Genomic DNA, 23,119 nt, shown 5'->3' with positions numbered 1-23,119 from the left:
CGTTGTTACCACCATTCTTCCTAGCAGTAGGAAGAGGAGACCGGGGACACTTGGATGCATAGTGCCCGAAGACATTACACCTGTAACATCTAACGCCGGGCGGGTTTGGTCTTTGCTTGGTATGAGTAGAAGCAGAAGTGTTGGAACGATCGCATGATCTTTCGGAGTCCATGGAGCGGCAGTCGGTACTGCGATGTCCCTGTCGCCCACATCGGAAGCATCGAGGAGGGGTGGGCGCGACGGACGCTCTCGATCGCTTCGATACGTCGGCCACGTGGTCTTCAGTCTTCCTCTTGGGATAGGAACATGCTTGTAGTTCCCGCTGCATTTGCTCCCGGCTCTTGATTTCAGTGGTAAACGCGATGCGTCTCAGTCTTCCATCAAACTGAGACACGTGGGCTAACACCATGGATAAAATTATCTCCTCCGCAGAGGAGTCCTTAAATCGGGCCATCAATGTGGTGAAGAGTCGCGCAGCGTAGGACGCCATATTCTCGTCGACTCTGGGTTTGTCGTTCTGAAGATTAATCAGATTTCCGGCAGGCGTTTCTATGGCGCCGTATCGGGATAGGAAAATTTCCTTAAAATGGCGCCAAGTCATTCCCGCAAATGATATTTGGGATAGCCACCGTGACGCGTTCCCCTTGAGCGCACCGCTGAGGGCAAGAATAAGTGCACTACCCTCTAAAACCTGATCAGATAGGCACAACTCTGCGGTCGTGCACCACGCACGTGCGTCGGCGTCCGGTTTTTCGGGATCGAAATCCGGTAAAATAACTTTGCGGTTACTCACGGGGTGCATGGCGTTGATGAGGGCCAGCATATTCTGGTTTTGGGCTTCCAGCAGCGTGCGCAGAAGATTTTCGCTCACCCGTGAATCTTCGTCGGAAGTCCGATTTAATCCCAGTTCTGATGTCGGAACAGGAGAGGCCAGAGCAGGTACATCTGGGCATTCTTGATCCTCGGACATTTTGATCACGGGAACAGACAAGTTTCTTGGTGGCTATCCTTTGGTAGGCTCTCGAACCGAATGTGTCTGAATCTTTTTTTTTTTCCAAAATGTTAACACCCAAGCCCGCCAAGAAGCATGTCCAAGCCTTTTCGGCTTGCGTTCCACCAATCATCACAAACTTAACATTGTGTACCAACTTAACGAAATTTAACTTTACACAATCTTTCAAATCTGATTGGCTAAAGTGAACAAGTTTGCCAACACATCAATGTAAAGATCATAATCAAATTCGCAACTTGACAATATGGCTAACGTAGTAAAAGAAAGTCAAATTAGTAATTAGTAACAAGCTCGCCAATCATGATCAAGCTAATCAGAAAGTTAGCGTTGTCTACCAACATAACTTAACAAATAATCAAATCAATAACCGTATTCAAGTTATAACATAGTCTGCCAACATTACATAACAAATTAATAAATCAAATCAGTAACCGTATTCAAGTTAAAATCAAAATGTAAAAGGATGTTAACATCAAAACACCTACTGTGTGTAAGTTTCGCCAACATGGCAAAACTAATGAAAGAAAGTTTACATTAAAATCCGTATGGCGCTTCTTGACATAAAGCGCCCTCTCTTAGCAAGGATTGTAGTTAACGGTTTAGTGAATATTTGAAATTGTGCAAACTCCCGCCAGCAGATGGCGCTACACGTCTCGATCCGACACGGCCATCAAGACCTTCACACGTCCGCGTGTGACTGATCTGTAAACAAGACAAAAGCATAGACAGTAATCTGTTCGGCTATCCTGCCACAGTATATTACCAATTAGAAAGTTAAGATTTCTCTTACTTGAAACAAAAAAAAAAAAACATCATAAAACCCCAAATATAACATATTTTTATCTCAGTGCTTTTAGGCTATTGTAACAAATCATCAAGACACCACGATCAACACAGTTGTTACGATAAAAAAGACTTAGTATTCCTTTTAGTATAATGAACATTAACAATCTGGGCATCACTTTAAACAAAATCGCCAGTACATCGGCATTGGTAAGTCCTTGATAGTAGTGTGTTGCCAGTACATCGGCATTGGTAAGTCCTTTGATAGTGTATGTTGCCAGTACGTCGGCAGTGCCAGTCCTTCGGCAGAAGTATAACGCCAGTACGTCGGCGGTGCCAGTCCTTCGGCAGATGTGTAACGCCAGTACGTCGGCAGTGGCCAGTCCTTCGGCCGACTAGATTAATGACTATCAATATCCTCATCACCATCCTCATTATCACATTATCACATATCTAATACAAGGGCACTTGTTGATCGGGTCTCTTTCTGACTATATCGTGAGCATATTTGTAAATTCTCTTAAAGGTTAATTTATAACTTTAAAAAGGTTTCTTTTTATCATTTTCAATAAGAACTAAATCACTAACTACTCATTTCTGGATTAGAGCTTTATTACTGTCAGCGTCTAGCTTTATCATAACTAGCACTTTAAGCTATATTTCGGGACGCTTGTTCTCTCATTGCATCTATGTCAATTGTCTCATTATTATCATCAACAGTTATTAAATCGAGGAGTTGAGCGACTTTTCCGACTAGTAACTAGAGCGGACTCGCCTTAGTGACGCGCGAAGTAGCAAAACCTGTTGAAACTGAGCCCCTAAACTCCTGTGGCACATTAATTGACTGTTGTTTGTATTCCAAATGTGCATCAGTTTGAATGTCATCAAAATTGACAGAGACTTTTGAATTGACCAAATTAACACTAACACAAGTAAAACACAATATCTAATATCTCTTATCAGGCACTATATGAAATAAAACCTCTAAATTTAAGTTATCAATTACAACTTTACATAAAATCTGTTTGATACTGTATAGAAAAGTTTGTCCAATACCAGTCAAAGCCACAGTATTACTTTGTCGCTTTCCCGAAAACTTAAATCAAAATCTTAGATGCAATAGATTCTTAATGAGAGAACATTCTGTGCCCGAATCGTATAGAACATTAAAACGCTCACCAGAAATGCTGAGTTATCCAGCAGGGTCACTGGTGCAGCACAGGTCCACCCGACGCTGGCTGTCGATGCTGGAGGTCGCACTGGCTTCGCTGTCACCGGGCTCGCTCGCGCCGCCGTTGTTACCACCATTCTTCCTAGCAGTAGGAAGAGGAGACCGGGGACACTTGGATGCATAGTGCCCGAAGACATTACACCTGTAACATCTAACGCCGGGCGGGTTTGGTCTTTGCTTGGTATGAGTAGAAGCAGAAGTGTTGGAACGATCGCATGATCTTTCGGAGTCCATGGAGCGGCAGTCGGTACTGCGATGTCCCTGTCGCCCACATCGGAAGCATCGAGGAGGGGTGGGCGCGACGGACGCTCTCGATCGCTTCGATACGTCGGCCACGTGGTCTTCAGTCTTCCTCTTGGGATAGGAACATGCTTGTAGTTCCCGCTGCATTTGCTCCCGGCTCTTGATTTCAGTGGTAAACGCGATGCGTCTCAGTCTTCCATCAAACTGAGACACGTGGGCTAACACCATGGATAAAATTATCTCCTCCGCAGAGGAGTCCTTAAATCGGGCCATCAATGTGGTGAAGAGTCGCGCAGCGTAGGACGCCATATTCTCGTCGACTCTGGGTTTGTCGTTCTGAAGATTAATCAGATTTCCGGCAGGCGTTTCTATGGCGCCGTATCGGGATAGGAAAATTTCCTTAAAATGGCGCCAAGTCATTCCCGCAAATGATATTTGGGATAGCCACCGTGACGCGTTCCCCTTGAGCGCACCGCTGAGGGCAAGAATAAGTGCACTACCCTCTAAAACCTGATCAGATAGGCACAACTCTGCGGTCGTGCACCACGCACGTGCGTCGGCGTCCGGTTTTTGGGATCGAAATCCGGTAAAATAACTTTGCGGTTACTCACGGGGTGCATGGCGTTGATGAGGGCCAGCATATTCTGGTTTTGGGCTTCCAGCAGCGTGCGCAGAAGATTTTCGCTCACCCGTGAATCTTCGTCGGAAGTCCGATTTAATCCCAGTTCTGATGTCGGAACAGGAGAGGCCAGAGCAGGTACATCTGGGCATTCTTGATCCTCGGACATTTTGATCACGGGAACAGACAAGTTTCTTGGTGGCTATCCTTTGGTAGGCTCTCGAACCGAATGTGTCTGAATCTTTTTTTTTTTCCAAAATGTTAACACCCAAGCCCGCCAAGAAGCATGTCCAAGCCTTTTCGGCTTGCGTTCCACCAATCATCACAAACTTAACATTGTGTACCAACTTAACGAAATTTAACTTTACACAATCTTTCAAATCTGATTGGCTAAAGTGAACAAGTTTGCCAACACATCAATGTAAAGATCATAATCAAATTCGCAACTTGACAATATGGCTAACGTAGTAAAAGAAAGTCAAATTAGTAACTGTGTACAAGCTCGCCAATCATGATCAAGCTAATCAGAAAGTTAGCGTTGTCTACCAACATAACTTAACAAATAATCAAATCAATAACCGTATTCAAGTTATAACATAGTCTGCCAACATTACATAACAAATTAATAAATCAAATCAGTAACCGTATTCAAGTTAAAATCAAAATGTAAAAGGATGTTAACATCAAAACACCTACTGTGTGTAAGTTTCGCCAACATGGCAAAACTAATGAAAGAAAGTTTACATTAAAATCCGTATGGCGCTTCTTGACATAAAGCGCCCTCTCTTAGCAAGGATTGTAGTTAACGGTTTAGTGAATATTTGAAATTGTGCAAACTCCCGCCAGCAGATGGCGCTACACGTCTCGATCCGACATATATATATATATATATATATATATATATATATACAGGGTGTAACAAAAATAAGTGATAATACTTTAGGGTGTGTACGTGTTCCTTGTAGAGAGTTCACTGTGAAAGTAGCAGCCCTGAAAGACCAAATTTTTTTTTCACTTTTATATGGGGAAACTCGTGACGCTCGGGCCCTTGCCCATACAAAAGTGAAAAATATTTTTCGTCTTTCAGCGCTGCTACTTTCACAATGAACTCTCTACAAGGAACACGTACCCACCCTAAAGTATTATCACTTATTTTTGTTACACCCTGTATATATATATATATATATATATATATATATATATATATATATATATATATATATATATATATATATATATATATATATATATATATATATTTTATATACACAATAAATATCATATTTTTAACCCCCGACAAAAAAGAGGGGTGTTATAAGTTTGACGTGTCTGTCTGTCTGTCTGTTTGTCTGTGTGTGTATCTGTCCGTGGCATCGTAGCACCCAAACGGGTGGACCGATTTTGATCTAGTTTTTCTTGTTTGAAAGCTGGCATGATCGAGAGTGTTCTTAGCTATAATTCATCATCATCAGCCTACTCAGTGCTGGACAATCAGGGTTTATCTGGTTCATGAAAGGCCGTTAGCAACTTGTAGTCGTTTGATGGGTATATTTCATTCTAGTTCGTGACATTTGTGAATATACAATAATATACGTATACACATAATAATGGAAAGTTGACCTGGTGCTGCAGCATCACCTGGTAATCAATAGGATATCCAACTCCTCGCCAACTTAGAGCAGAGGTTTCGTGTTTGGGCTCATTTTAATTGCGACAACCAGTAAGAAGTAGATAAACAGTAAATATTTGCATGCAGCATCACCTGGATTCTATAGGAACAGAGCTTCGTATGAACCCAAAGTGAAGGTTTCATGTTTGGGCTCATATTAACGGCCTCATCGAAAAGGATGGTAATCATGAGAAAGTGATTCTGTTGATAGGAATTACTCTGCACTATAACCAACACAAGTTTAAAAAGTATGAAATAAAATAAAATTAAGAAATTTAAAAAAACCCCCGCCAAACAACTTTAAAAAGTAATGAAATAATATATTTTACTGCCTTAAGTTCAAATAATTTCTAACTTGTGTAAAGTAATATTTTAGTCCATAATTGTTGTCAAGGTGTGTCGAGGGACCGCTAATGTAGATGTTTCATTTCACATTCACAGCGAATTGAATCGAGATAATCAGCTTGGCGGTTGTAGGTTGTAGTTTACTTGGCGGTCCCCCGACACACCGTGACTACAATTATGGACTAAAATATTACTTTAAACAAGTTAGAAATTATTTGAACTTAAGGCAGTAAAATATGTTATTTCATTACTTTTTAAAGTTTTTTAGCGGGGGTTTTTTTAAATTTCTTAATTTTCCCCGCTTTGCTCAGGAACACCGGTGACAATCAGGAACTTTCTGCGAGACCTCGTCTCCATGACATCAATGGCATTAGAGCACTCTGCTATCTGCCTTCTCAATAAGCTGAGCATAGAAAATGTGAGCTCTTCTTTAAGTAGTAGGTTCTTCCATTTAGTTAGTTCTTCCAGTTAGTTAGTCCAGTTAGTAAGTTCTTCCATTTTCTTCATAACGCATTCCTCCAAGTTTTGCCTTTTGTATGTTGTCTAGTTGTGACATTTTAGCTTGAGTGCTGTGTATTATATTATATAGTGTAGAAATATTTGTGTTGAACTATCAGCTGATGGGTGGTGTCTTCTTTATTTGCTTAATTGGTCACATAGAGCTTTGCCAATTTCAGAAGCCACATTAACAGTATGTATTGAACTTAAATTGATAATAACTAATGCAAATTATTTATTAAAACTATTTAATTTTATTAATTTAAATGTAGAGACATGTATTAAATGTGTACCCGAAAAAATTGTATATATTACATATTTTTTTATTTCCTCATGGTTCCCATCATCAGACCACCACTTTTGTGAACATGGTACCAACTCGGAACCGGATCAATCGGAACAAATACCCCATAAAACAAAAGAAAATTTTTGAAAACTGGTTCACAAACTGCGGAGTAATCGTTGAACACACATTTAAAAAAATCCACAGCTGAACGTATCCTCCTTTTTGGAAGTCGGTTAAAAAACTTAACAACGAACTTCTTTAAACTTATCAACGAACATATAATTTACATCGGAAACCCAGATCTATTTAATATACTCATTTCTCTAACTTTGAAACCTACAAAAGGTTTGCAACATCTGAATAAAAAAATCGCTTAGGTACCTTTTTTTTTTAATGAAATAAGGGGGCAAAAGAGCAAACGGGTCACCTGATGGAAAGCAACTTCCGTCGCCCATGGACACTCGCAACATCAGAAGAGCTGCAGGTGCGTTGCCGGCCTTTTAAGAGGGAATAGGGTAATAGGGGAGGGTAGGAATGGGAAGGGAATAGGGGAGGGTAGGAAAGGGAATAGGGTAGGGGATTGGGCCTCCGGTAAACTCACTCACTCGGCGAAACACAGCGCAAGCGCTGTTTCACGCCGGTTTTCTGTGAGAACGTGACATTTCTCCGGTCGAGCCGGCCCATTCGTGCCGAAGCATGGCTCTCCCACGTAAAAACCTGCCATTTTCAGGTTAAAACATAGTAAAACTACTCGAAATCAACTCAAAACAACGTAGCCTTCCGTTAACATCAATGGTTTAGCTTCAATTAAATAAATTAGGTTAATAAACACGTAAAAACCAAGAAAAACAATAAACCTTTTTGAATGTGGCGGGTGACACGGTAGCCGTGTCATCTAGTTCTATGGCGTATGACACGGCTCACGTGTCACGAGAAAATTGTATGCCGCCACGACTGAAAGTCTTCAAAAAGGTGCGCCGCATTGAATCGGTTAAGGGGTTCCATGGAAACTATTCTTAACTTCCTAGGTGTCTGTGGCTGAAAAAGGTTGGGAAACACTGATCTAGTGCTATAGCTTCATAAAAAGTCCTACAATTTATATAGATAAATTGTAGGACTTTTTATGAAGCTTAAATAAGCCTTAAATATTCCTAAATAAGTGGATGATAAATTATTTTTAAACAAGTTTCAAGTGCCTACCTGTCATGGGCGTAGCTAGCCTTGGGCAGCAGTCAACCTATCATCCCCCCCCCCCAGTATTTTTTGTGCCAGCGCGCCGGCCAACGCGTTCGCCTATATATATAGTGCCGACATGACGTTACATGACAGTTCAAAAGGAACCAAAAAAACGGTACATTTTTTTGGTTCCTTTCGAACAAAAACCACCATTTTGTAGGTAATAGTTATGCTAAGTAGGTACTCACATACGGTTTTGCTCGATAGTTTTACTCCAAATCGAAGGAAATGACATATTTGACATTATATTTAATTCCATCGAGCCGGCTCGAAGCGAGCCTTCGAACTGTTAGTTTTGGCGGGTGGTTATTGCTCGATTTGGAGTAAAACTATCGAGCAAAACCGTATGTCAGTACTTAGCATTACGTGTCCTTAGTTTTTACTTTTTATTATGCTATATGTGTATACTAACTGTGTTTTCATGTTTCAAACCATATATGCTAAAAATATGGTTTGAAACATGAAAACACAGTTAGGTAACCCCCAGCATGAAAACGACTAATTTAGCATTTTGTATTTATTTTTATAAAATTTGCGGCATAAGCCCTATAATAAAGATAAGAAGGTAGGTGAAACAAGGGGGTGCTAAAAAATTTGTTCTCAAAGTGGGCAGTAGCCAAAATAAGTTTGGGAACCCCTGGCCTAGACCTACAATAATCTATAGAAGGACATATTATTATTATTATTACTTAGACCTTCTTTTTTCGCGGGAAAATTACATTTTGGACAGACGTTAGGTACTTTCATATCTCATCAAAAATCCGGAGTTGCGGGCAAATACAAAATTGGAAAAAAAAATACTTTTCTGAAGAAAGTGAGCCTATATTCTAAACTTCTTAAGCATTTATACTATAGACTTATTTATATACAATTTATACAATAAAAAACAATGTTATATATAGTAAAATGTATACTTACTTATTTTTAAAAGTAGGTAATTAATTTTCGATTTTAATAATATTTAATTTTGGCATTATGAATACCACTCTTTTGCCTCTAGTGACCGCTTGAAGTGTAAAAATGATCGATTGACGATCAAAGAAAATGGCGGCCGAGTCAGTAAACAAGTGGAGTTGTTTTTCTGTTTCATTGATTTGGTTTATGACATAATGTTAATCCGTGAATCTTTGTGAATTTGTAATTTCTATATTTAGTGAAGTGTGTGTTGTTAAATTAAAGTATGTGAAATGATAAACACTTAATTCTAAATGATTCGTGAACCAATCCAAATGCATGAAAATGGGAGACACCCATTTCTTTACTATTGTTACGGCGTTATTACTGATACGAATTACGTCCCAAACTGAATACTACGAGTGTCCACAAAAATGTGTCTGCCTAAAAAAGTATGTGGATTGCTCCGGAAAAAACTTGGCTACTGTGCCCAATATTCCTGTGTGGGTGGAACAATTGGATCTAAACTCCAATAAGCTAAGCAAAGATGTTACCGCTGGCTTCGAAAGACTGGCCTATTTAAGAATCCTAAGGCTCGACAAAAATGCTTTAACACACATACCTAATTTTCATAGCATCAATGAAATACAAGATGTAAGTCTAAATAAGAATCATATAGAGTCCATAGACGCAGGACGTTTTCCAGTGAACTGCTCCATAAAAGTATTAAGTTTAAATAACAATCGCATAAAGACTATTGATGAAAATGCTTTGGTCAACCTCACCAATCTGGTCTCACTGAAATTGAACAAAAATGAAATTGTGTCACTGCCCAACCATCTCTTCAGCAATCAGTCTAACCTCAAGGTTTTGGAGCTGAATCACAACAAACTGAGAGTCATAAATGGGTTAGTTTTCAAAGGATTGTCTAACCTTTCAGTTCTGAGAATAAAGTACAACAATATTGAAAATATTATGGATGGAGCATTTTTTGGTTTTAAATCAGTAAATTTATTGCATCTGGATCACAATGGAATTAAAAATATATCGAAGGGCTGGACTTATGGACTGGAATCTTTAGCCACATTGTCAATGTCCAATAATTTAATTTCGCATATTGATTTGGGCAGTTGGGAGCTGTGCTCCAAATTAGAAAATTTAAATCTCTCCCACAACAGTCTGTTTGAAATAGAGGGACGAACCTTCCAGCACTTAGTTAATTTACAAACTCTTAAATTGAGTAACAACAATATTTCCTCAATATCTCAGGAGGCCTTTAGTCATATGACTAAACTGCAAATTCTCTATTTAAACAACAACAAGATTTCATGGACTGTGGAGGACATGTCTGGACCGTTTTCTAAGCTGCAAAGCTTGAAGATATTTAACTTATCAAACAATCATATAAAATCTATAGGCTCAAGAGCTTTTGAGGGATTGAATAATGTTGTAGAGCTAGATTTAAGGAACAACAATATAACATCAATCCAACAGCATGCCTTTGATTCTATGTCTAAACTGAAGAAATTTTACCTCAATTCTAATTCTCTCCTATGTGACTGCAACTTACTATGGATTGTCAAGTGGATAAGAGATAAAGTGGAGCATAGATCTGTAAAAGCGACATGCGCCTACCCATCTGAAGTCAGAGGCTTTGCTATTTCCAAACTGAAGGAAGATAACTGTGGGGACAACTCCCCAAAGCCAAAAATAACAGAACATCCAAAACCACATCATGCCATAAAGAATCGTTCAGACAATTTAGTATGCTCAGCAACATCAAACCCTTTTAGTAATATCACATTCTTATGGAGAAAAAATAATGGCAACATAAGCAACCCAACAGTTTATGAAAATGTTACCGTATCTGAAAAAGGACATATAGCCACCTCAATTTTAATACTCCCAAATGTTGCTTATGGTGATGCAGGAAGATACCAATGTGTTGTTAGCAACAAATTTGGCACAACATACTCAAACAAAGCCACTGTCAACATTGTGACGTACCCACATTTTCGAGTAAAACCCACAAATGTGACAGTAAAGACTGGAGAACTCGTGACCCTTAATTGTGCTGCAACTGGTGACCCACCACCTGAAATTTCTTGGAAGAAAGATGGAGGCAATGACTTTCCAGCAGCCCGAGAAAGAAGGATGAATGTGATTCCCAATGATCCTCGATTTTTCATTGTTAATGCCAAACCAGCAGATATGGGCATATACAGTTGTGCAGCAAAAAATGATGCTGGTACCATATTAGCCAATGCTACAGTAACAGTATTGCAGGAGCCATCCTTTATTAGAGTGATGGAAAACAAGGAGGTCGTCAGTGGAGAATCAACTGTACTAGAATGTACAGTGACAGGTTCACCAAAACCAGTCCTGAAATGGTTTAAAGATGGCTCAATTGTAGTTCCTTCCAAGAGGCATTATTTCCTAAATGATAACCAGTACCTCGTTACAATTAATACAGAATCTGAGGATGCAGGCCAATATGAGTGTGAAATCACAAACGAACTTGGCACTAAAAAGGAAATGTTTGAGGTGAAAGTGCTACCTCCAGTAGCCATTATGGTTAAAGAAGAAGATATGACCGGTATAATTATAATAACGGTAGTGTGTTGTGCAGTAGGAACTTCGATCATATGGGTGGTGATTATTTATCACACCCGTAGACGGATGGCGGGTGCGGTACGCCAGTATCCAGCTGAAAGTGTGAAAATGACACAAGTTGTGCATAGTGATAGTGAATCCCCTCACATGTTTCCAGACAATCTATCCGAACATTCATCGTGCAAAGATAGCGGGACTGGAGATTCGGCTAAACAAACGAGCTTTGATGGTGTGCCTACAGATAAAAGTGATCAAGTGCATTTTGAATCTGCAGTATGCCGAAGCTATTCACCAGTACAGGAAGCACATAAGCTCCTACCTTCCTCCTTTAAACCGTCTATACAAGTATGTGTGAACACATGCGTTACACCTGCTACATACAGTTTTTCTAGTCACAGTAGTAATGTGTAAGCCTAAAGTTGTATTCCTGTTAAAATATTCTTATTATTGTTTAAAACATTGCATTTTCACTAATTTATTACTCAACATTCAACTCAAAGTCGAAAAAAGGATTAGGGAATATTTAATGTGTATTTAATTGTAATGTTAAAATTTAAAATACATTTTGATAAAAGCTGTACTATTTGTCATTAATAATCAATGATAATTTGCATTGGAAATAATAAATTTATGAATCCATTAATTAGTGAAAAAGCATTGTCTATTTTGCATTATTATATTGATTTCTTAGTACAAAATGTAACAAACTTGCCAGTATTGGTTGATATATAAGACTGAGTGTCATGTATGTATGGTTTTTGTTTTTCTTATGATTAAAATATTACCTAGTTCTTATATCCCCCCTTACTGGTAAAAATATTTTAACTATTGATTAGCTGTTTCACTATCCTTGTCTCTTTCTGTCATATGGCTTTCCAAAGAGTCAGACAGAGACATAGCTAATCACTCATATAAAATTGTTTTACAAGTTAGGGGTAATTTTGTATAACATCTGTAACAGAAGTGCTCAACTTCTAAATGAAAACTATAAGATTTCTTTACTTTGTGATTTGATGGTAGCTTTTTAACCGAGATTGTAGCAAATCTAACTATTTAGGGTAATTGTTTTTTGTGAGAGAGATGAGTTTAAATGATTTCATTATAGTTATAAAATTATTATTAAAATAAGAATAACAATGTAACAATAATTTATAGACTTGATTAATGTAAGTGTAAATGTAATTGTATGAATGGAATGGTTGAAAAGCAGAACATTTATGTTAACATTAATTGATTTTAAAAACTATTAGGGCACAAACTTTCTTGTAAGAACCAAAATGAAGACACTTTCAAAAACATCTTCATTTATTGCAAGGGTAATCAAATGTGCCTAAATTTTAATAGATATGAGCACTACTTCTGTGAAATACACTAAAATATTGTATTTCCTGGTAGAAACTAAAAAGGAATACAATAATTTGAATTGCTTTTTCTGCACTTCTACAGTTTTAAAGTTGCAAAATATATTTTGTTTTTTGTGTGTATTACACACAAACTTAATTGTTTTCAAATTTTTTTACAAATGTTGCTACCTTTGTTTGTATTTGCTAGTGTTTGTGAATTACTAGAACATGAAATTTTAAAGCCTGTAGGCCTATACTATGTTTTATCTCTTGCGATATAATACTATGTATGTACCTATGCAATACTTCTCAGGATTTTCATGCCACCAACTTTATTATAAATTAAAATCTAAGAATTTATGATATGTAGTAGAAAGTAAAATAGTTTGCCTACTTAGATTATTGGGAATGTTTTCGAAAAAATATAGTACCCCTAGACATAGAGTAACAAAGTATTAAGTATTAAAACTATTTATTCATCCTTAGACTGTAAAGTGCCTTGATGCTTTTTAGCTCTTGGCATTAAAAAGTTTATATTTTGTATTTACTTCACATAAACCAGCTGACTATTTTGAAATATTGTAAGAAATAATAAGGACTCTAGGACTAATTAGGTATTACCAAATATTTGTGCTGAGTGAGTTTTTGTCATTTCTCACTGTGAGTAAAACTAGCTAGATTTCTGGCATCAATTTGTAAGCATTGTTTGCCACTGGCACTGTCCTAATGTCATACAAAATCTAGTTACTGTTCTTTCAGCTAGAGATGACAATAACTCACACTTGGCATTCTGGTGGCATGACGCTAATTCTAGACATAGTTATAAAATATTATAAACTTATATATTTAATTATAGCTATACTACAACAAAAGACAATAAAATCTCTCCTTTTTATTAAAAGTCAAATTACTATTATATATTTACCCCCTTGTTCAAATATTTACACAGTTTAACCACAGCAGAGGGGTTAGTGCGAGTTTAATTCGATCATACGCATCGAGCACGTTAACGTGAATTTATATGGGATCAAAGCAGTATCCACGTTAGGCAGTAGATGGCGCTGCTTTGATTCCATATAAATTCGCGTTAACGTCCTCGATGCGTATGATCGAATAAAACTCGCACTAACACCTCAGAGGGGTTAGTGCGAGTTTTATTCGAGTCTTAGGTCTGTTATGTAATACTTTAAAAGACATCAGACTTAATTTGGCGGTAAAAATATTTTTATGGGCAAGGAGGAAGTATACATAGAATTAAATGGTAATACCTAAAAAGTCCCTTTTGCTCATTGGCCATTGCTATACAAAAGTAGTGTTATGTTTAATATAAACCACAAGCATGAGCTAAGTTTTATAAGGTTTATTTTATAAAATATATATATTTTAATAACAAATCCTAAGGAATTCGGATATTTGAATTTAGTACAAGTACTAAGTACTAACCATGAACCTACTTAAATGTTTTGCCTATAGGATATAACTTGATGCAGCTGTATATTGTTTGTACTGAATGTGTTTATAATAAGTGTTAAGATATAATTATTAATATTTAAATGTACCAACTTGATACAATAAAGTCGTTTTAGACAAATGGTTTATTTTCTATTGCCTTACTTACAAAATATTTGATATAAAGTAACCCGCAACTCTTCTGAAGAAATTATTTAATCACGATTCACGCTGTAGCCTGTAACCCTACATTCTGTCGCGATAGAAACTATTCTTTCCCGGAACTCCAAAGTCCAAGCCCCCAAGGTATCTGCATATTACTGCATAATATACATATCCATATTAAAAGGATCGAAACAGCGCCCCTAGTGGCCAATAATGGTAACTAAAGCAAAGCCATACAAAATATTATGGTTGTTGAAGCCAAGCAGCCCTATTTAGCAGTATTGATGACTAAGTTATTTCTACTACTATTGCGATTATCATGTCAAACTATGACTCTCTCTGCCAGAATAAAATTCCTGGCTTGTTAAAGAATTTTACATGCAACAATGCTATACATAATTGTTATTTATTTGGAATTTCAGCCTGGATATGGTCAACCAGGTGCAGGGTATGCTCAACCAGGTGCAGAGTATGGTCAACCAGGTGCAGGGTATACTCAACCAGGTGGTCAAGGTCTGGAGATGGGGCACGGACCGTATCCGTCCTTGGGAGGTGGTGGCACGGTGTCGCCGCAGGTGCAGCAGTGGTTCCGGGCGGTTGATAAAGACCAATCTGGTTTTATAACCGCAGTGGAGCTGAGATCGGCCCTCGTTAACGCCAACGGACAACAGTTTTCCGAAATTGCCTGTAACTTGATGCTTGGTAAGCCAGTTTTGTAACTTTCATGAATGATTGTGAATTCCATGCTAAAGTTAAAAATGAGTGTTCTGTGTTCGAGTTATGTTTCGACTGATTACTTCTGGACTCTGGTATCTTCAAAATAGTGTTCTAGGGGGGATATTAGATTATCATATATATTGGATCCGAGATCATTGAGTCAATGATATTGGATAATGTAATATAGACATATGATTCATTTCTTCCTTGATCATAGATTTTTGACATATTTTGCTGAGAGATTGGATCCAATACGGTCATAGAAATTGTTGCCAGTTATTTAATATTTTCGACTGATTACTTCTGGACTCTGGCATCTTCGAAATAGTGTTCTAGGGGGGATATTAGATTATCATATATATTGGATCCGAGATCATTGAGTCAATCATCAATGATATTGGATAATGTAATATAGACATATGATTAATTTCTTCCTTGATCATAGATTTTTGACATTTGCTGAGAGATTGGATCCAATACGGTCATAGAAATTGTTGCCAGTTATTTAATATAAAAAAAGAGTTTTTAATTTCTTGTTCGTTAATATGTTTCAAATAATGTAATGTAATTATTTTTCTAATTATATACTTGGATAATCTTGCTGAAATAACAAAAAACAAGCCATATTAAAAATGACGATGTCTTTTGACAAATCGAATTCTCTGAGATCTAGTAACCCTGACGTCAATACCTGTCAGCGTTAGCGCTCTATATTGGCTATTGACACCACATATGACGTAAAATAGGATCAATGAAATATGATAATGTAATATGCAGATATGATCAAATGATCATATATATTGGATCCTATATATGATCAAGAAATGATCCAATATAAATGATAATGTAATCCCCCCCCCCCATATGAAAAACGAAGGAGGTAACGTGATACTAATTCGACCATTAACTCAGACAGTCGTTGGTGAAATCAGGCTTAAGGGTGCTTCAAGGCGAGCGGCGGCCTAAAGCAAAATATTTTAGAAAACCTTGTCAATAAACTAGTTCGTAGTAGATCGATCACAAAAGCGGCCGCTCTGAAAGATTAGCAGGAACTTCTTTAGAGTTTTATTTAACAGATATTTACTACAATATAATAATAATTTGATTCCTTCCTTTAAGAAATTTTGTCTGTATTTGGTACGTATATTTATAGGTATGTTTGACAAAGACCGCTCGGGACACGTCAATGTTGAGGAGTTTGATAAACTGTACACATACGTCAACCAGTGGCTCACGGTGTTCAAGACATATGATACTGACCAGTCTGGACATATTGAAGAGGAGGAACTTAGTAAAGGTAGAGGCCTTAAAATGTCTAGTATCTATAGATCTATAAACTACTTACACCTACGCACTATACTTATAATTGGTGTAGGTAGATAACCTACACCATTGTCATTGACCTGCACCTTCCCTACTCTCCTTTTTTTAATGGGGAAATGCTTTACGCATCCCCGGCAAATTGTCGGCCGGGGTATGTGGGACTCCTGCGTAGTCTATCCACTAAAACCCCATGGTGCTCCACTCATCGCTTAAAGCAGAGTTGTGGGTACGATAGAACCTACCGCAACTCTACCAGCCTCTACTCTCCCTAACTATTGGGGTCTATCTTCATAGAGTAATGGCTTTACTCTAAGAAGATAGACCTCAGAACAAAAATCTGTGAGATAGACCATAATAGCAAAGGTGCCCTTTTTATAGATTTTTTTTTTTTTAAATTAAAAAGTATGTTAAGTAACAAATTGATTTTTTTATTATTTTCAGCATTCACGCAAATGGGATTCCGTTTCACACCTGAATTCATATCGTTTTTGATAAAGCGATGTGACCCAAGAGAAGGCAAAGTCTCTGTTGACAACTTCATAGTATTGTGTGTGCAGCTACAACGCTTTACTGAAGCATTCCGTACCCGTGACACCCAACAAAACGGGACAGTTACGATTGGTTTCGAAGAATTCCTAAACATCGCTTTAAGCTGCTCTATTTAAAATTTAAATGGTGGATGCTGACTAACACTTTACAATAAAAAATGACGGGTACGAATAACAATAGCTTATAATCACGCAATAAATATATGAGGGTTCGCAATAGTGAAATCACAGACCGCGTTTTAGCACTAAGGAGGATTGGACTCAAAATATCGAATATGAAATTAATTATATTTTGTATTGTTATTTGCTAGTAGATAATTTTGTGAGTGTTGCCAGAATATATTATTATATTTTGTATATTATGTTTTAAAATGAGTTGTAATAATACATTTGTTGAATGCTACACAGCTGTTTTATTAGACTTTTGTTGTGTCTTAATGATAATTGATAGCCGGTTTCTAAAGTTTTTTATCAGCAGTTTATCTTTTCACTAGCATTCTTGATTGGTTAATTTTTTGACGTTAGCCAATCACGCATAGTGAACACATAAACTCCTGCCAAAAAAACTCAAAACATGTTTTCTTAGCAGACTGCATTTGTAGCACTGTTAAAAATCCAGGGTGGCACCTGAAAAAAGGTAAAAATGTATTACTAACAAGTTTATAGCACTGATTAACGTGAAAGTTTTTTAAAATGAAAAAAAAACTGCAAGTGTCTACATAATCCATACTAATCTTCTATCTTTAAACGAGCAATTCTTGTATATATCTTAATATATATATTTCTTGTGTGCGTGTGTATGTGACTGAACTCCTCCTAAACGACTGGACCAATTTTGATGAAATTTTTTGTGTGTGTTCGTGGAGATTCGAGAATGGTTTAGATTTACAGTTTGGTCTACTGGAAAATGTTTTTTCAATTAATTTCTTATTTATAAGGAGTTGTTGATTTTGGAATGTTTTACATTAGATCCGGCGGACGGCGCTATCATCGCATTCAATATTATTCTATTTCAATTTAGAATAATATTGAATGCGATTTACTCCGCCGTTTGTGAACCGATTTTCAAAATTTTTCTTTTGGTATATGTGGTATCATCCCAATTTGGTATTATATTCACAAAAGTGGTGATCTGATGAAGGATGCATAAGTAATCGAGGGAACTTCTCAAAATTTATATGGAAACATGTGGTGACTTCGGTTTCGTGAGAAGTATTCTAAGCATGATTTTGCAGCGAGGTATACCTGGTATACCGTGGTTCGGAAGGTGCTGAGAGAACTCCTGATTCTTTATAGATATAAGTTTGGGAAATTCGGCGTTGTTTTAAGAACGGAAAGCATATGCTACTACGCAAATTACATTCATCATCATCATCATCATCACTACCATTTTATACCATACATCGTCCCATGGTTATGACTTATGAGCCTATAATGACCCTGTTATTGGTACTTTGCATAGTCTTTTAGATCGAGACTCGAGTTTGTCAAGCGATAATTTAAAAAAATCGATACTTAATATTGCTTGAGAGTATATTTGCTTTAACTGAGAGTATGTAAGATAGTTAATTTATCGAATAAGACTATAGGCTATTTATTATCACGCTAAAACTAATACGACCGAAGAAACTCAGGAAAATGTGGGAAAAACGGGGGAAATATTAGAAATTACGAACTACTGGAGCAATTTTTATGGCAATATTTGGCACAGATATAGAGTAAACCAAGTGAAGGGAGTAGGGACATAAGAGCTATTTTTATGGGAAAATATCCGGTTTCCGTAAAATTCCTAATTTACGCGGGCGAAGCCGCGCGGGACATCTAGTGTATATACAGGGTGTAACAAAAACAAGTGATAATGCTTTAGGGTGTGTATGTGTTCCTTATAGAGAGTTCACTGTGAAAGTAGCAGCGCTGAAAGACCAAAAAATTTTTTCACTTTTGTATGGGCAAGCGCCCGAACGTCACGAGTTTCCCCATACAAAAGTGAAAAAGAAATTTGGTCTTTCAGCGCTGCTACTTTCACAGTGAACTCTCTACAAGGAACACGTACACACCCTAAAGTATTATCACTTACTTTTGTTACACCTTGTATATAATTGGAATCTCGGAATCGGCTCCAACGATTTTCATGAAATTTAGTATATAGGGGGTTTCGGGGGCGATAAATCGATCTAGCTAGGAATAATTAAAAAAAACCATTTTATTCGTGTTTTATCGAATACCGAGCAAAGCTCGGTCAAACAGCTAGTATTATACTAATACCATCTAATGCTAATAATATTATAAATGTGAAAGTGTATCTGTCTGTCTGTTACCTCTTCACGCCTAAACGCTGAACCGATTTTGCTGGGCATGGAGATACTTTGAGTCCCAGGAAAGGACATAGGATACTTTTTGTCCCGGAGAAACGTACGGTTCCCGCGCGATAAACTTGTTTTGGCGCAACGGACTTTTGGGCATCATCTAGTCCATACTAATATTATTAAATGCGAAAGTCTGTCTGTTTGTCTGTTACCTCTTCACGCCTCAACCGCTGGACTGATTTGGCTGAATTTGGCATGGAGATGCTTTGGGTCCCAGGAAAGGACATAGGATACTATTTATCCCGAAAAAATGTACGATTCCCGCGCGATAATGGAATTTTGGCGCAACTGAGTTGCGGCATCATCTAGCATTATAATATGAACCAGGCTTTTCCAAACTGGGCGATAACCCCCTTGTGGGCGCTAAAGGGCTAAAGGCTTAGCCCGGTCGCGCACTAGCGGCCAGGCCGCGGCGGCCATCGAAAGTATGGTCTGGCCGCTTGACAGCGTGCTGCCAGGTGCGCGTGCTCTATGGCGGTTTCATACTAAGATATCTATCTCGATGGCCGCTAGTGCGCGCCCGGGCTTAGGCTTATGGGTAGGTGTAGGACCCAGAAAAAAATTGAGGCGTTGTGTAGAGGTTTGGGGGGTGATTTGTAATTTCATTTCATTTCAATAAACTATTGAATGCATTTAATTTATAAGCAACTTACTTGCTTCATTTCTTCGCCTTAACGCCTCTGCCTTCTCCAAAGAAAATACAACTTCTTGAAACGTTTTTACTGCTAACTTCATGTTACTATCGTGTTTGCTATTTTCTGAAGCACTGTCATCTAATAAAGTGTAAATTGTAGGTATGTCTTCTAGCTTCATATTTTTAGCATTCTCTGGCTTAAATGCTATAGAAACCTTTCCAGTCTTTGGATGAATACTGAATGGGGACTTAAGCAAATGGTTGAAACCTTTTGTAACATTCACATCAAGTCTTGGATAGCAGTATTGAATTTTTATTTCTTCCAACAAATATTTAGATTTCCGAAATGAATTGGGATTCTGAAAAGTAATAAGGTAAATTGAAAACAAACAATGTATGCAAAGTGTGTGAGGTAAATATCTTATATATAAAATTCTCGTGTCAACACTGTTACTCCTCCGAAATGGCTTTACTAATTTTAACCAAATTTTATATGCATATTCAGTGGGTCTGAGAATCGGCTACTAGGTACTTTTCATATTGATAGGTGCATTTGTTGAATAAATAATAGTAAATTATTACAACTCGAGACTGACGGCGACCATTGTTTGTGCGACGGGATAGCGATGGACGTTGCCATGGTGACATACTTATTTAGTCACGTCAATAAAATAGTACTGGCGAAATACTTTATATTGGCAAAGAAACGTTTGCCGGGACAGATAGTAATATATAAATATGTATATTAAAGATTTAAAAAAGTAATAACTTACTTCTTTACAGTGTCTGTTGTAGATCTCTACAAAAGCTTCCCATCTTTCAACTGAAGACTCTGACATCTTTTGTAAATTGCTCTCAACTTGATTTCGTAGATTTTCATCTTGAATCATTTTCAAAAACTTCTTTAACCTTTCATCTGTAGATAAGAATTCTTGTTCTTCAAGAACTTTAATGAAATATCTATCAATTATAGTTACTGCTCTCCTGAAAACAGAACATTAACCCATCAATCCCCAAGCGTCAGCCGGCTGCTGCATAACAATTGAAAATCTATTGTGTCTGCGATCCCATGAGGGAGATGTATTTTAAATCACTAGACACTCCGCGCGGCTTCGCCCGCATAAATTAGATATTTCACAGACAAATTGGTCCACAAAAATAGCCTATGATCCTTCATGTGGTCTACTTCTTATCTGTGCCAAATAACAGAAAAATTGCTCCAGTAGTTTGTGAGATAAGCCCTTTCAAATAATTTCCCCCGTTCTTTCACTATTTTCCTCTATTTCATCGCTCCTATTGGTCTAAAGGTACAATTCCGTGCATCGCGATCGATCGCGGCCGCGTGCCGCCTACAACTGTCGTCCGCCGTTCGCAACAATAGTCAGTGTATGAAAATGTATGGCACCACTTCCGAGGCCCGCGACAGACGCACGCGATGCACGGAATTGTACCTTTAGCGTGATGAAATATAGCCTATAGCCTTCCTCGATAAATGGGCTACCTAAGGCTGAAATAATTTTTCAAATCAGACCAGTAGCGCATTCAAATAAGCCCTTTCAAATAATTTCCCTATGTTTTTTCCACATTTTCCTCTATTTCTTTGCTCCTATTACTATATATCCTAAAAATAATTATTTACTTTATACTGGTATGCAGATTGTCACTGCCTAAATGAACCTTCTTGCTCTGATTTTCACCACCAGATATCAAACACAAGTAGTCGGCGACAGCTGATCTTCCAGGACTGTCCAGGGTTCTTGCTTCATAATCTGACACCCAGCAATGTATTCCACGTCGTCCAGAAAACACCCAAAGTATACTTTGAAATCCAAAGTCATCTGTATCATGAAATATGGAAGCTTTAAACTATTTGCCATGTAATTTAAAATAATGTAATTTAACATGTATATTGACAAACAATATTTTTTATTTGTAAATAATTTTGCACTTTCAGATAAAATTCAAACTTCTTTCATTAATTCATCAAGCCCCATACGGTCACCGGTGACCGAGACACAATAGAAATTCTATTGTGTCTCGTTTTTCCACGCTCAATGGGTTAAAAAAAACATATTATATTATTACCTTTTAATGCTGTGTTCAGAATTTCACATGCTATTACCATAAACTTCCAGCATTTATCACAGACCTTTGCTTCCTGACAACATGTTCGGATTTCATCATAGTCTGTTAAATCTATATCAAACACAAGCTCCCTAGCCAGGACTACAGCATCATGTCGGCCAATTGATGGTCTGTAAAAATAAACAAAAGTTGTTTCTTTTGGTTCAATTTAAAACTGTACTATCAGGGCAAATTTAAACAAAAAATGTACATATGTTTAATTAAAAGAATTATTATTAAACATAAATTAAACCAAATTCACTTGTTATGATCAAGTAAATTAAGATAGCTTTTCAAGATTAAAACCTGAAACTTACTTTGTGTTATAAACAGCACCAATATCTAATTTATGTGGGCATTTCTTTTGGAATAGTGTTTGAAGTTCTTTTTGGTCACTGAATGATAAATATCGCAGGTAAACGTCATCAGCAAGTGTGAAAGATAATTCTCTATTGCAGAGCGGCTGTGGACTACTACCACATGAAAGCCAGCGACATAATATTTTCTGAGGAAATTGTCGCGTATAGTATATAGGCAACATATCAGGTAATAAGTTTTCATCATATTGCCCGACCTGCAATAAGAAATATTCAGTTATATACACATCAAAAGAGTAAGTAATGCAATAGTAAGTTTGAATGCATAATTACCATTTTTATCCGGCGCTATTGTAATGTTAACAGATTCTTTTTAAATTTAAATCAATATGATGATTTTATTCAGATAAAATTAATACAATTATATCAATTTTATCTACAACGTGCAAATTCCGAAAACCATCCAAAAACAAACAATTAAAATGCGCGCGATAGATTGACAATGACAATTGACATCAGTTTTTTTTATTATGGTAATAGTACGGCTAGCGTTTTAGCGTAGTAGCGCCCAGTGCAGACGAAGATCGAAGAAAATCGCCGAAGTCACTACAGCTCGCGTTATTTTTGACAGTTCTCTTTTACCAGCAGCGCTCCCGCCCACGTTCGTGATGGCACGTGTGTCGTCTAATGGTATGTTCTCATAG

The 23,119-nt window shown here is 37.3% G+C and overlaps 2 protein-coding genes across 3 annotated transcripts in view; one reads left to right on the top strand and one right to left on the bottom strand.

Moving 5' to 3' along the window:
- The window catches only part of LOC121731542 (peflin), a 30,559-nt gene extending 13,182 nt beyond the window's left edge, over window positions 1-17,377 (top strand). Inside the window, exons 1-4 of one of the 2 annotated variants that reach the window (XM_042121019.1) lie at window positions 8,970-11,780; window positions 14,857-15,088; window positions 16,257-16,400; window positions 16,868-17,377. In XM_042121019.1, coding sequence (XP_041976953.1) covers window positions 9,156-11,780; window positions 14,857-15,088; window positions 16,257-16,400; window positions 16,868-17,091 — 3,225 coding nt within the window. In that variant the 5' untranslated portion in view covers window positions 8,970-9,155 and the 3' untranslated portion in view covers window positions 17,092-17,377. Of the gene's footprint in view, window positions 1-8,969; window positions 11,781-14,808; window positions 15,089-16,256; window positions 16,401-16,867 lie in introns of those variants that run through there. The other variant, XM_042121018.1, reaches the window with a different exon arrangement.
- LOC121731537 (DNA primase small subunit) lies at window positions 17,160-22,871 on the bottom strand. The gene is made up of 8 exons (XM_042121012.1): window positions 22,749-22,871; window positions 22,416-22,672; window positions 22,060-22,229; window positions 21,614-21,812; window positions 20,748-20,958; window positions 19,994-20,333; window positions 17,549-17,601; window positions 17,160-17,401 (listed from the first exon to the last, which is right to left on the bottom strand). The coding sequence occupies exons 1-7, from the start codon at window positions 22,749-22,751 to the stop codon at window positions 17,582-17,584; spliced, it is 1,200 nt and encodes a 399-aa protein (XP_041976946.1). The 5' UTR covers window positions 22,752-22,871; the 3' UTR covers window positions 17,160-17,401; window positions 17,549-17,581.
- Window positions 22,872-23,119: the final 248 nt, after the last annotated feature.

This window comes from Aricia agestis, chromosome 11 (genome assembly GCF_905147365.1).
Source record: "Aricia agestis chromosome 11, ilAriAges1.1, whole genome shotgun sequence".
NCBI lineage: Eukaryota > Metazoa > Arthropoda > Insecta > Lepidoptera > Lycaenidae > Aricia > Aricia agestis.
The sequence above is the reverse complement of the archived record's forward strand: the minus strand, read 5'-3'. Positions and strand labels throughout refer to the sequence as shown.

Bases quoted from the DNA above. Each gene is read 5' to 3' on its own strand.
- LOC121731537 (XM_042121012.1), bottom strand. The intron at 20,959-21,613 runs GTAAATAATTAT...TTCTGTTTTCAG, and splicing joins AATCTGCATACCAGTATAAA to GAGAGCAGTAACTATAATTG. The intron at 20,334-20,747 runs GTAAGTTATTAC...ATTACTTTTCAG, and splicing joins ACAACAGACACTGTAAAGAA to AATCCCAATTCATTTCGGAA.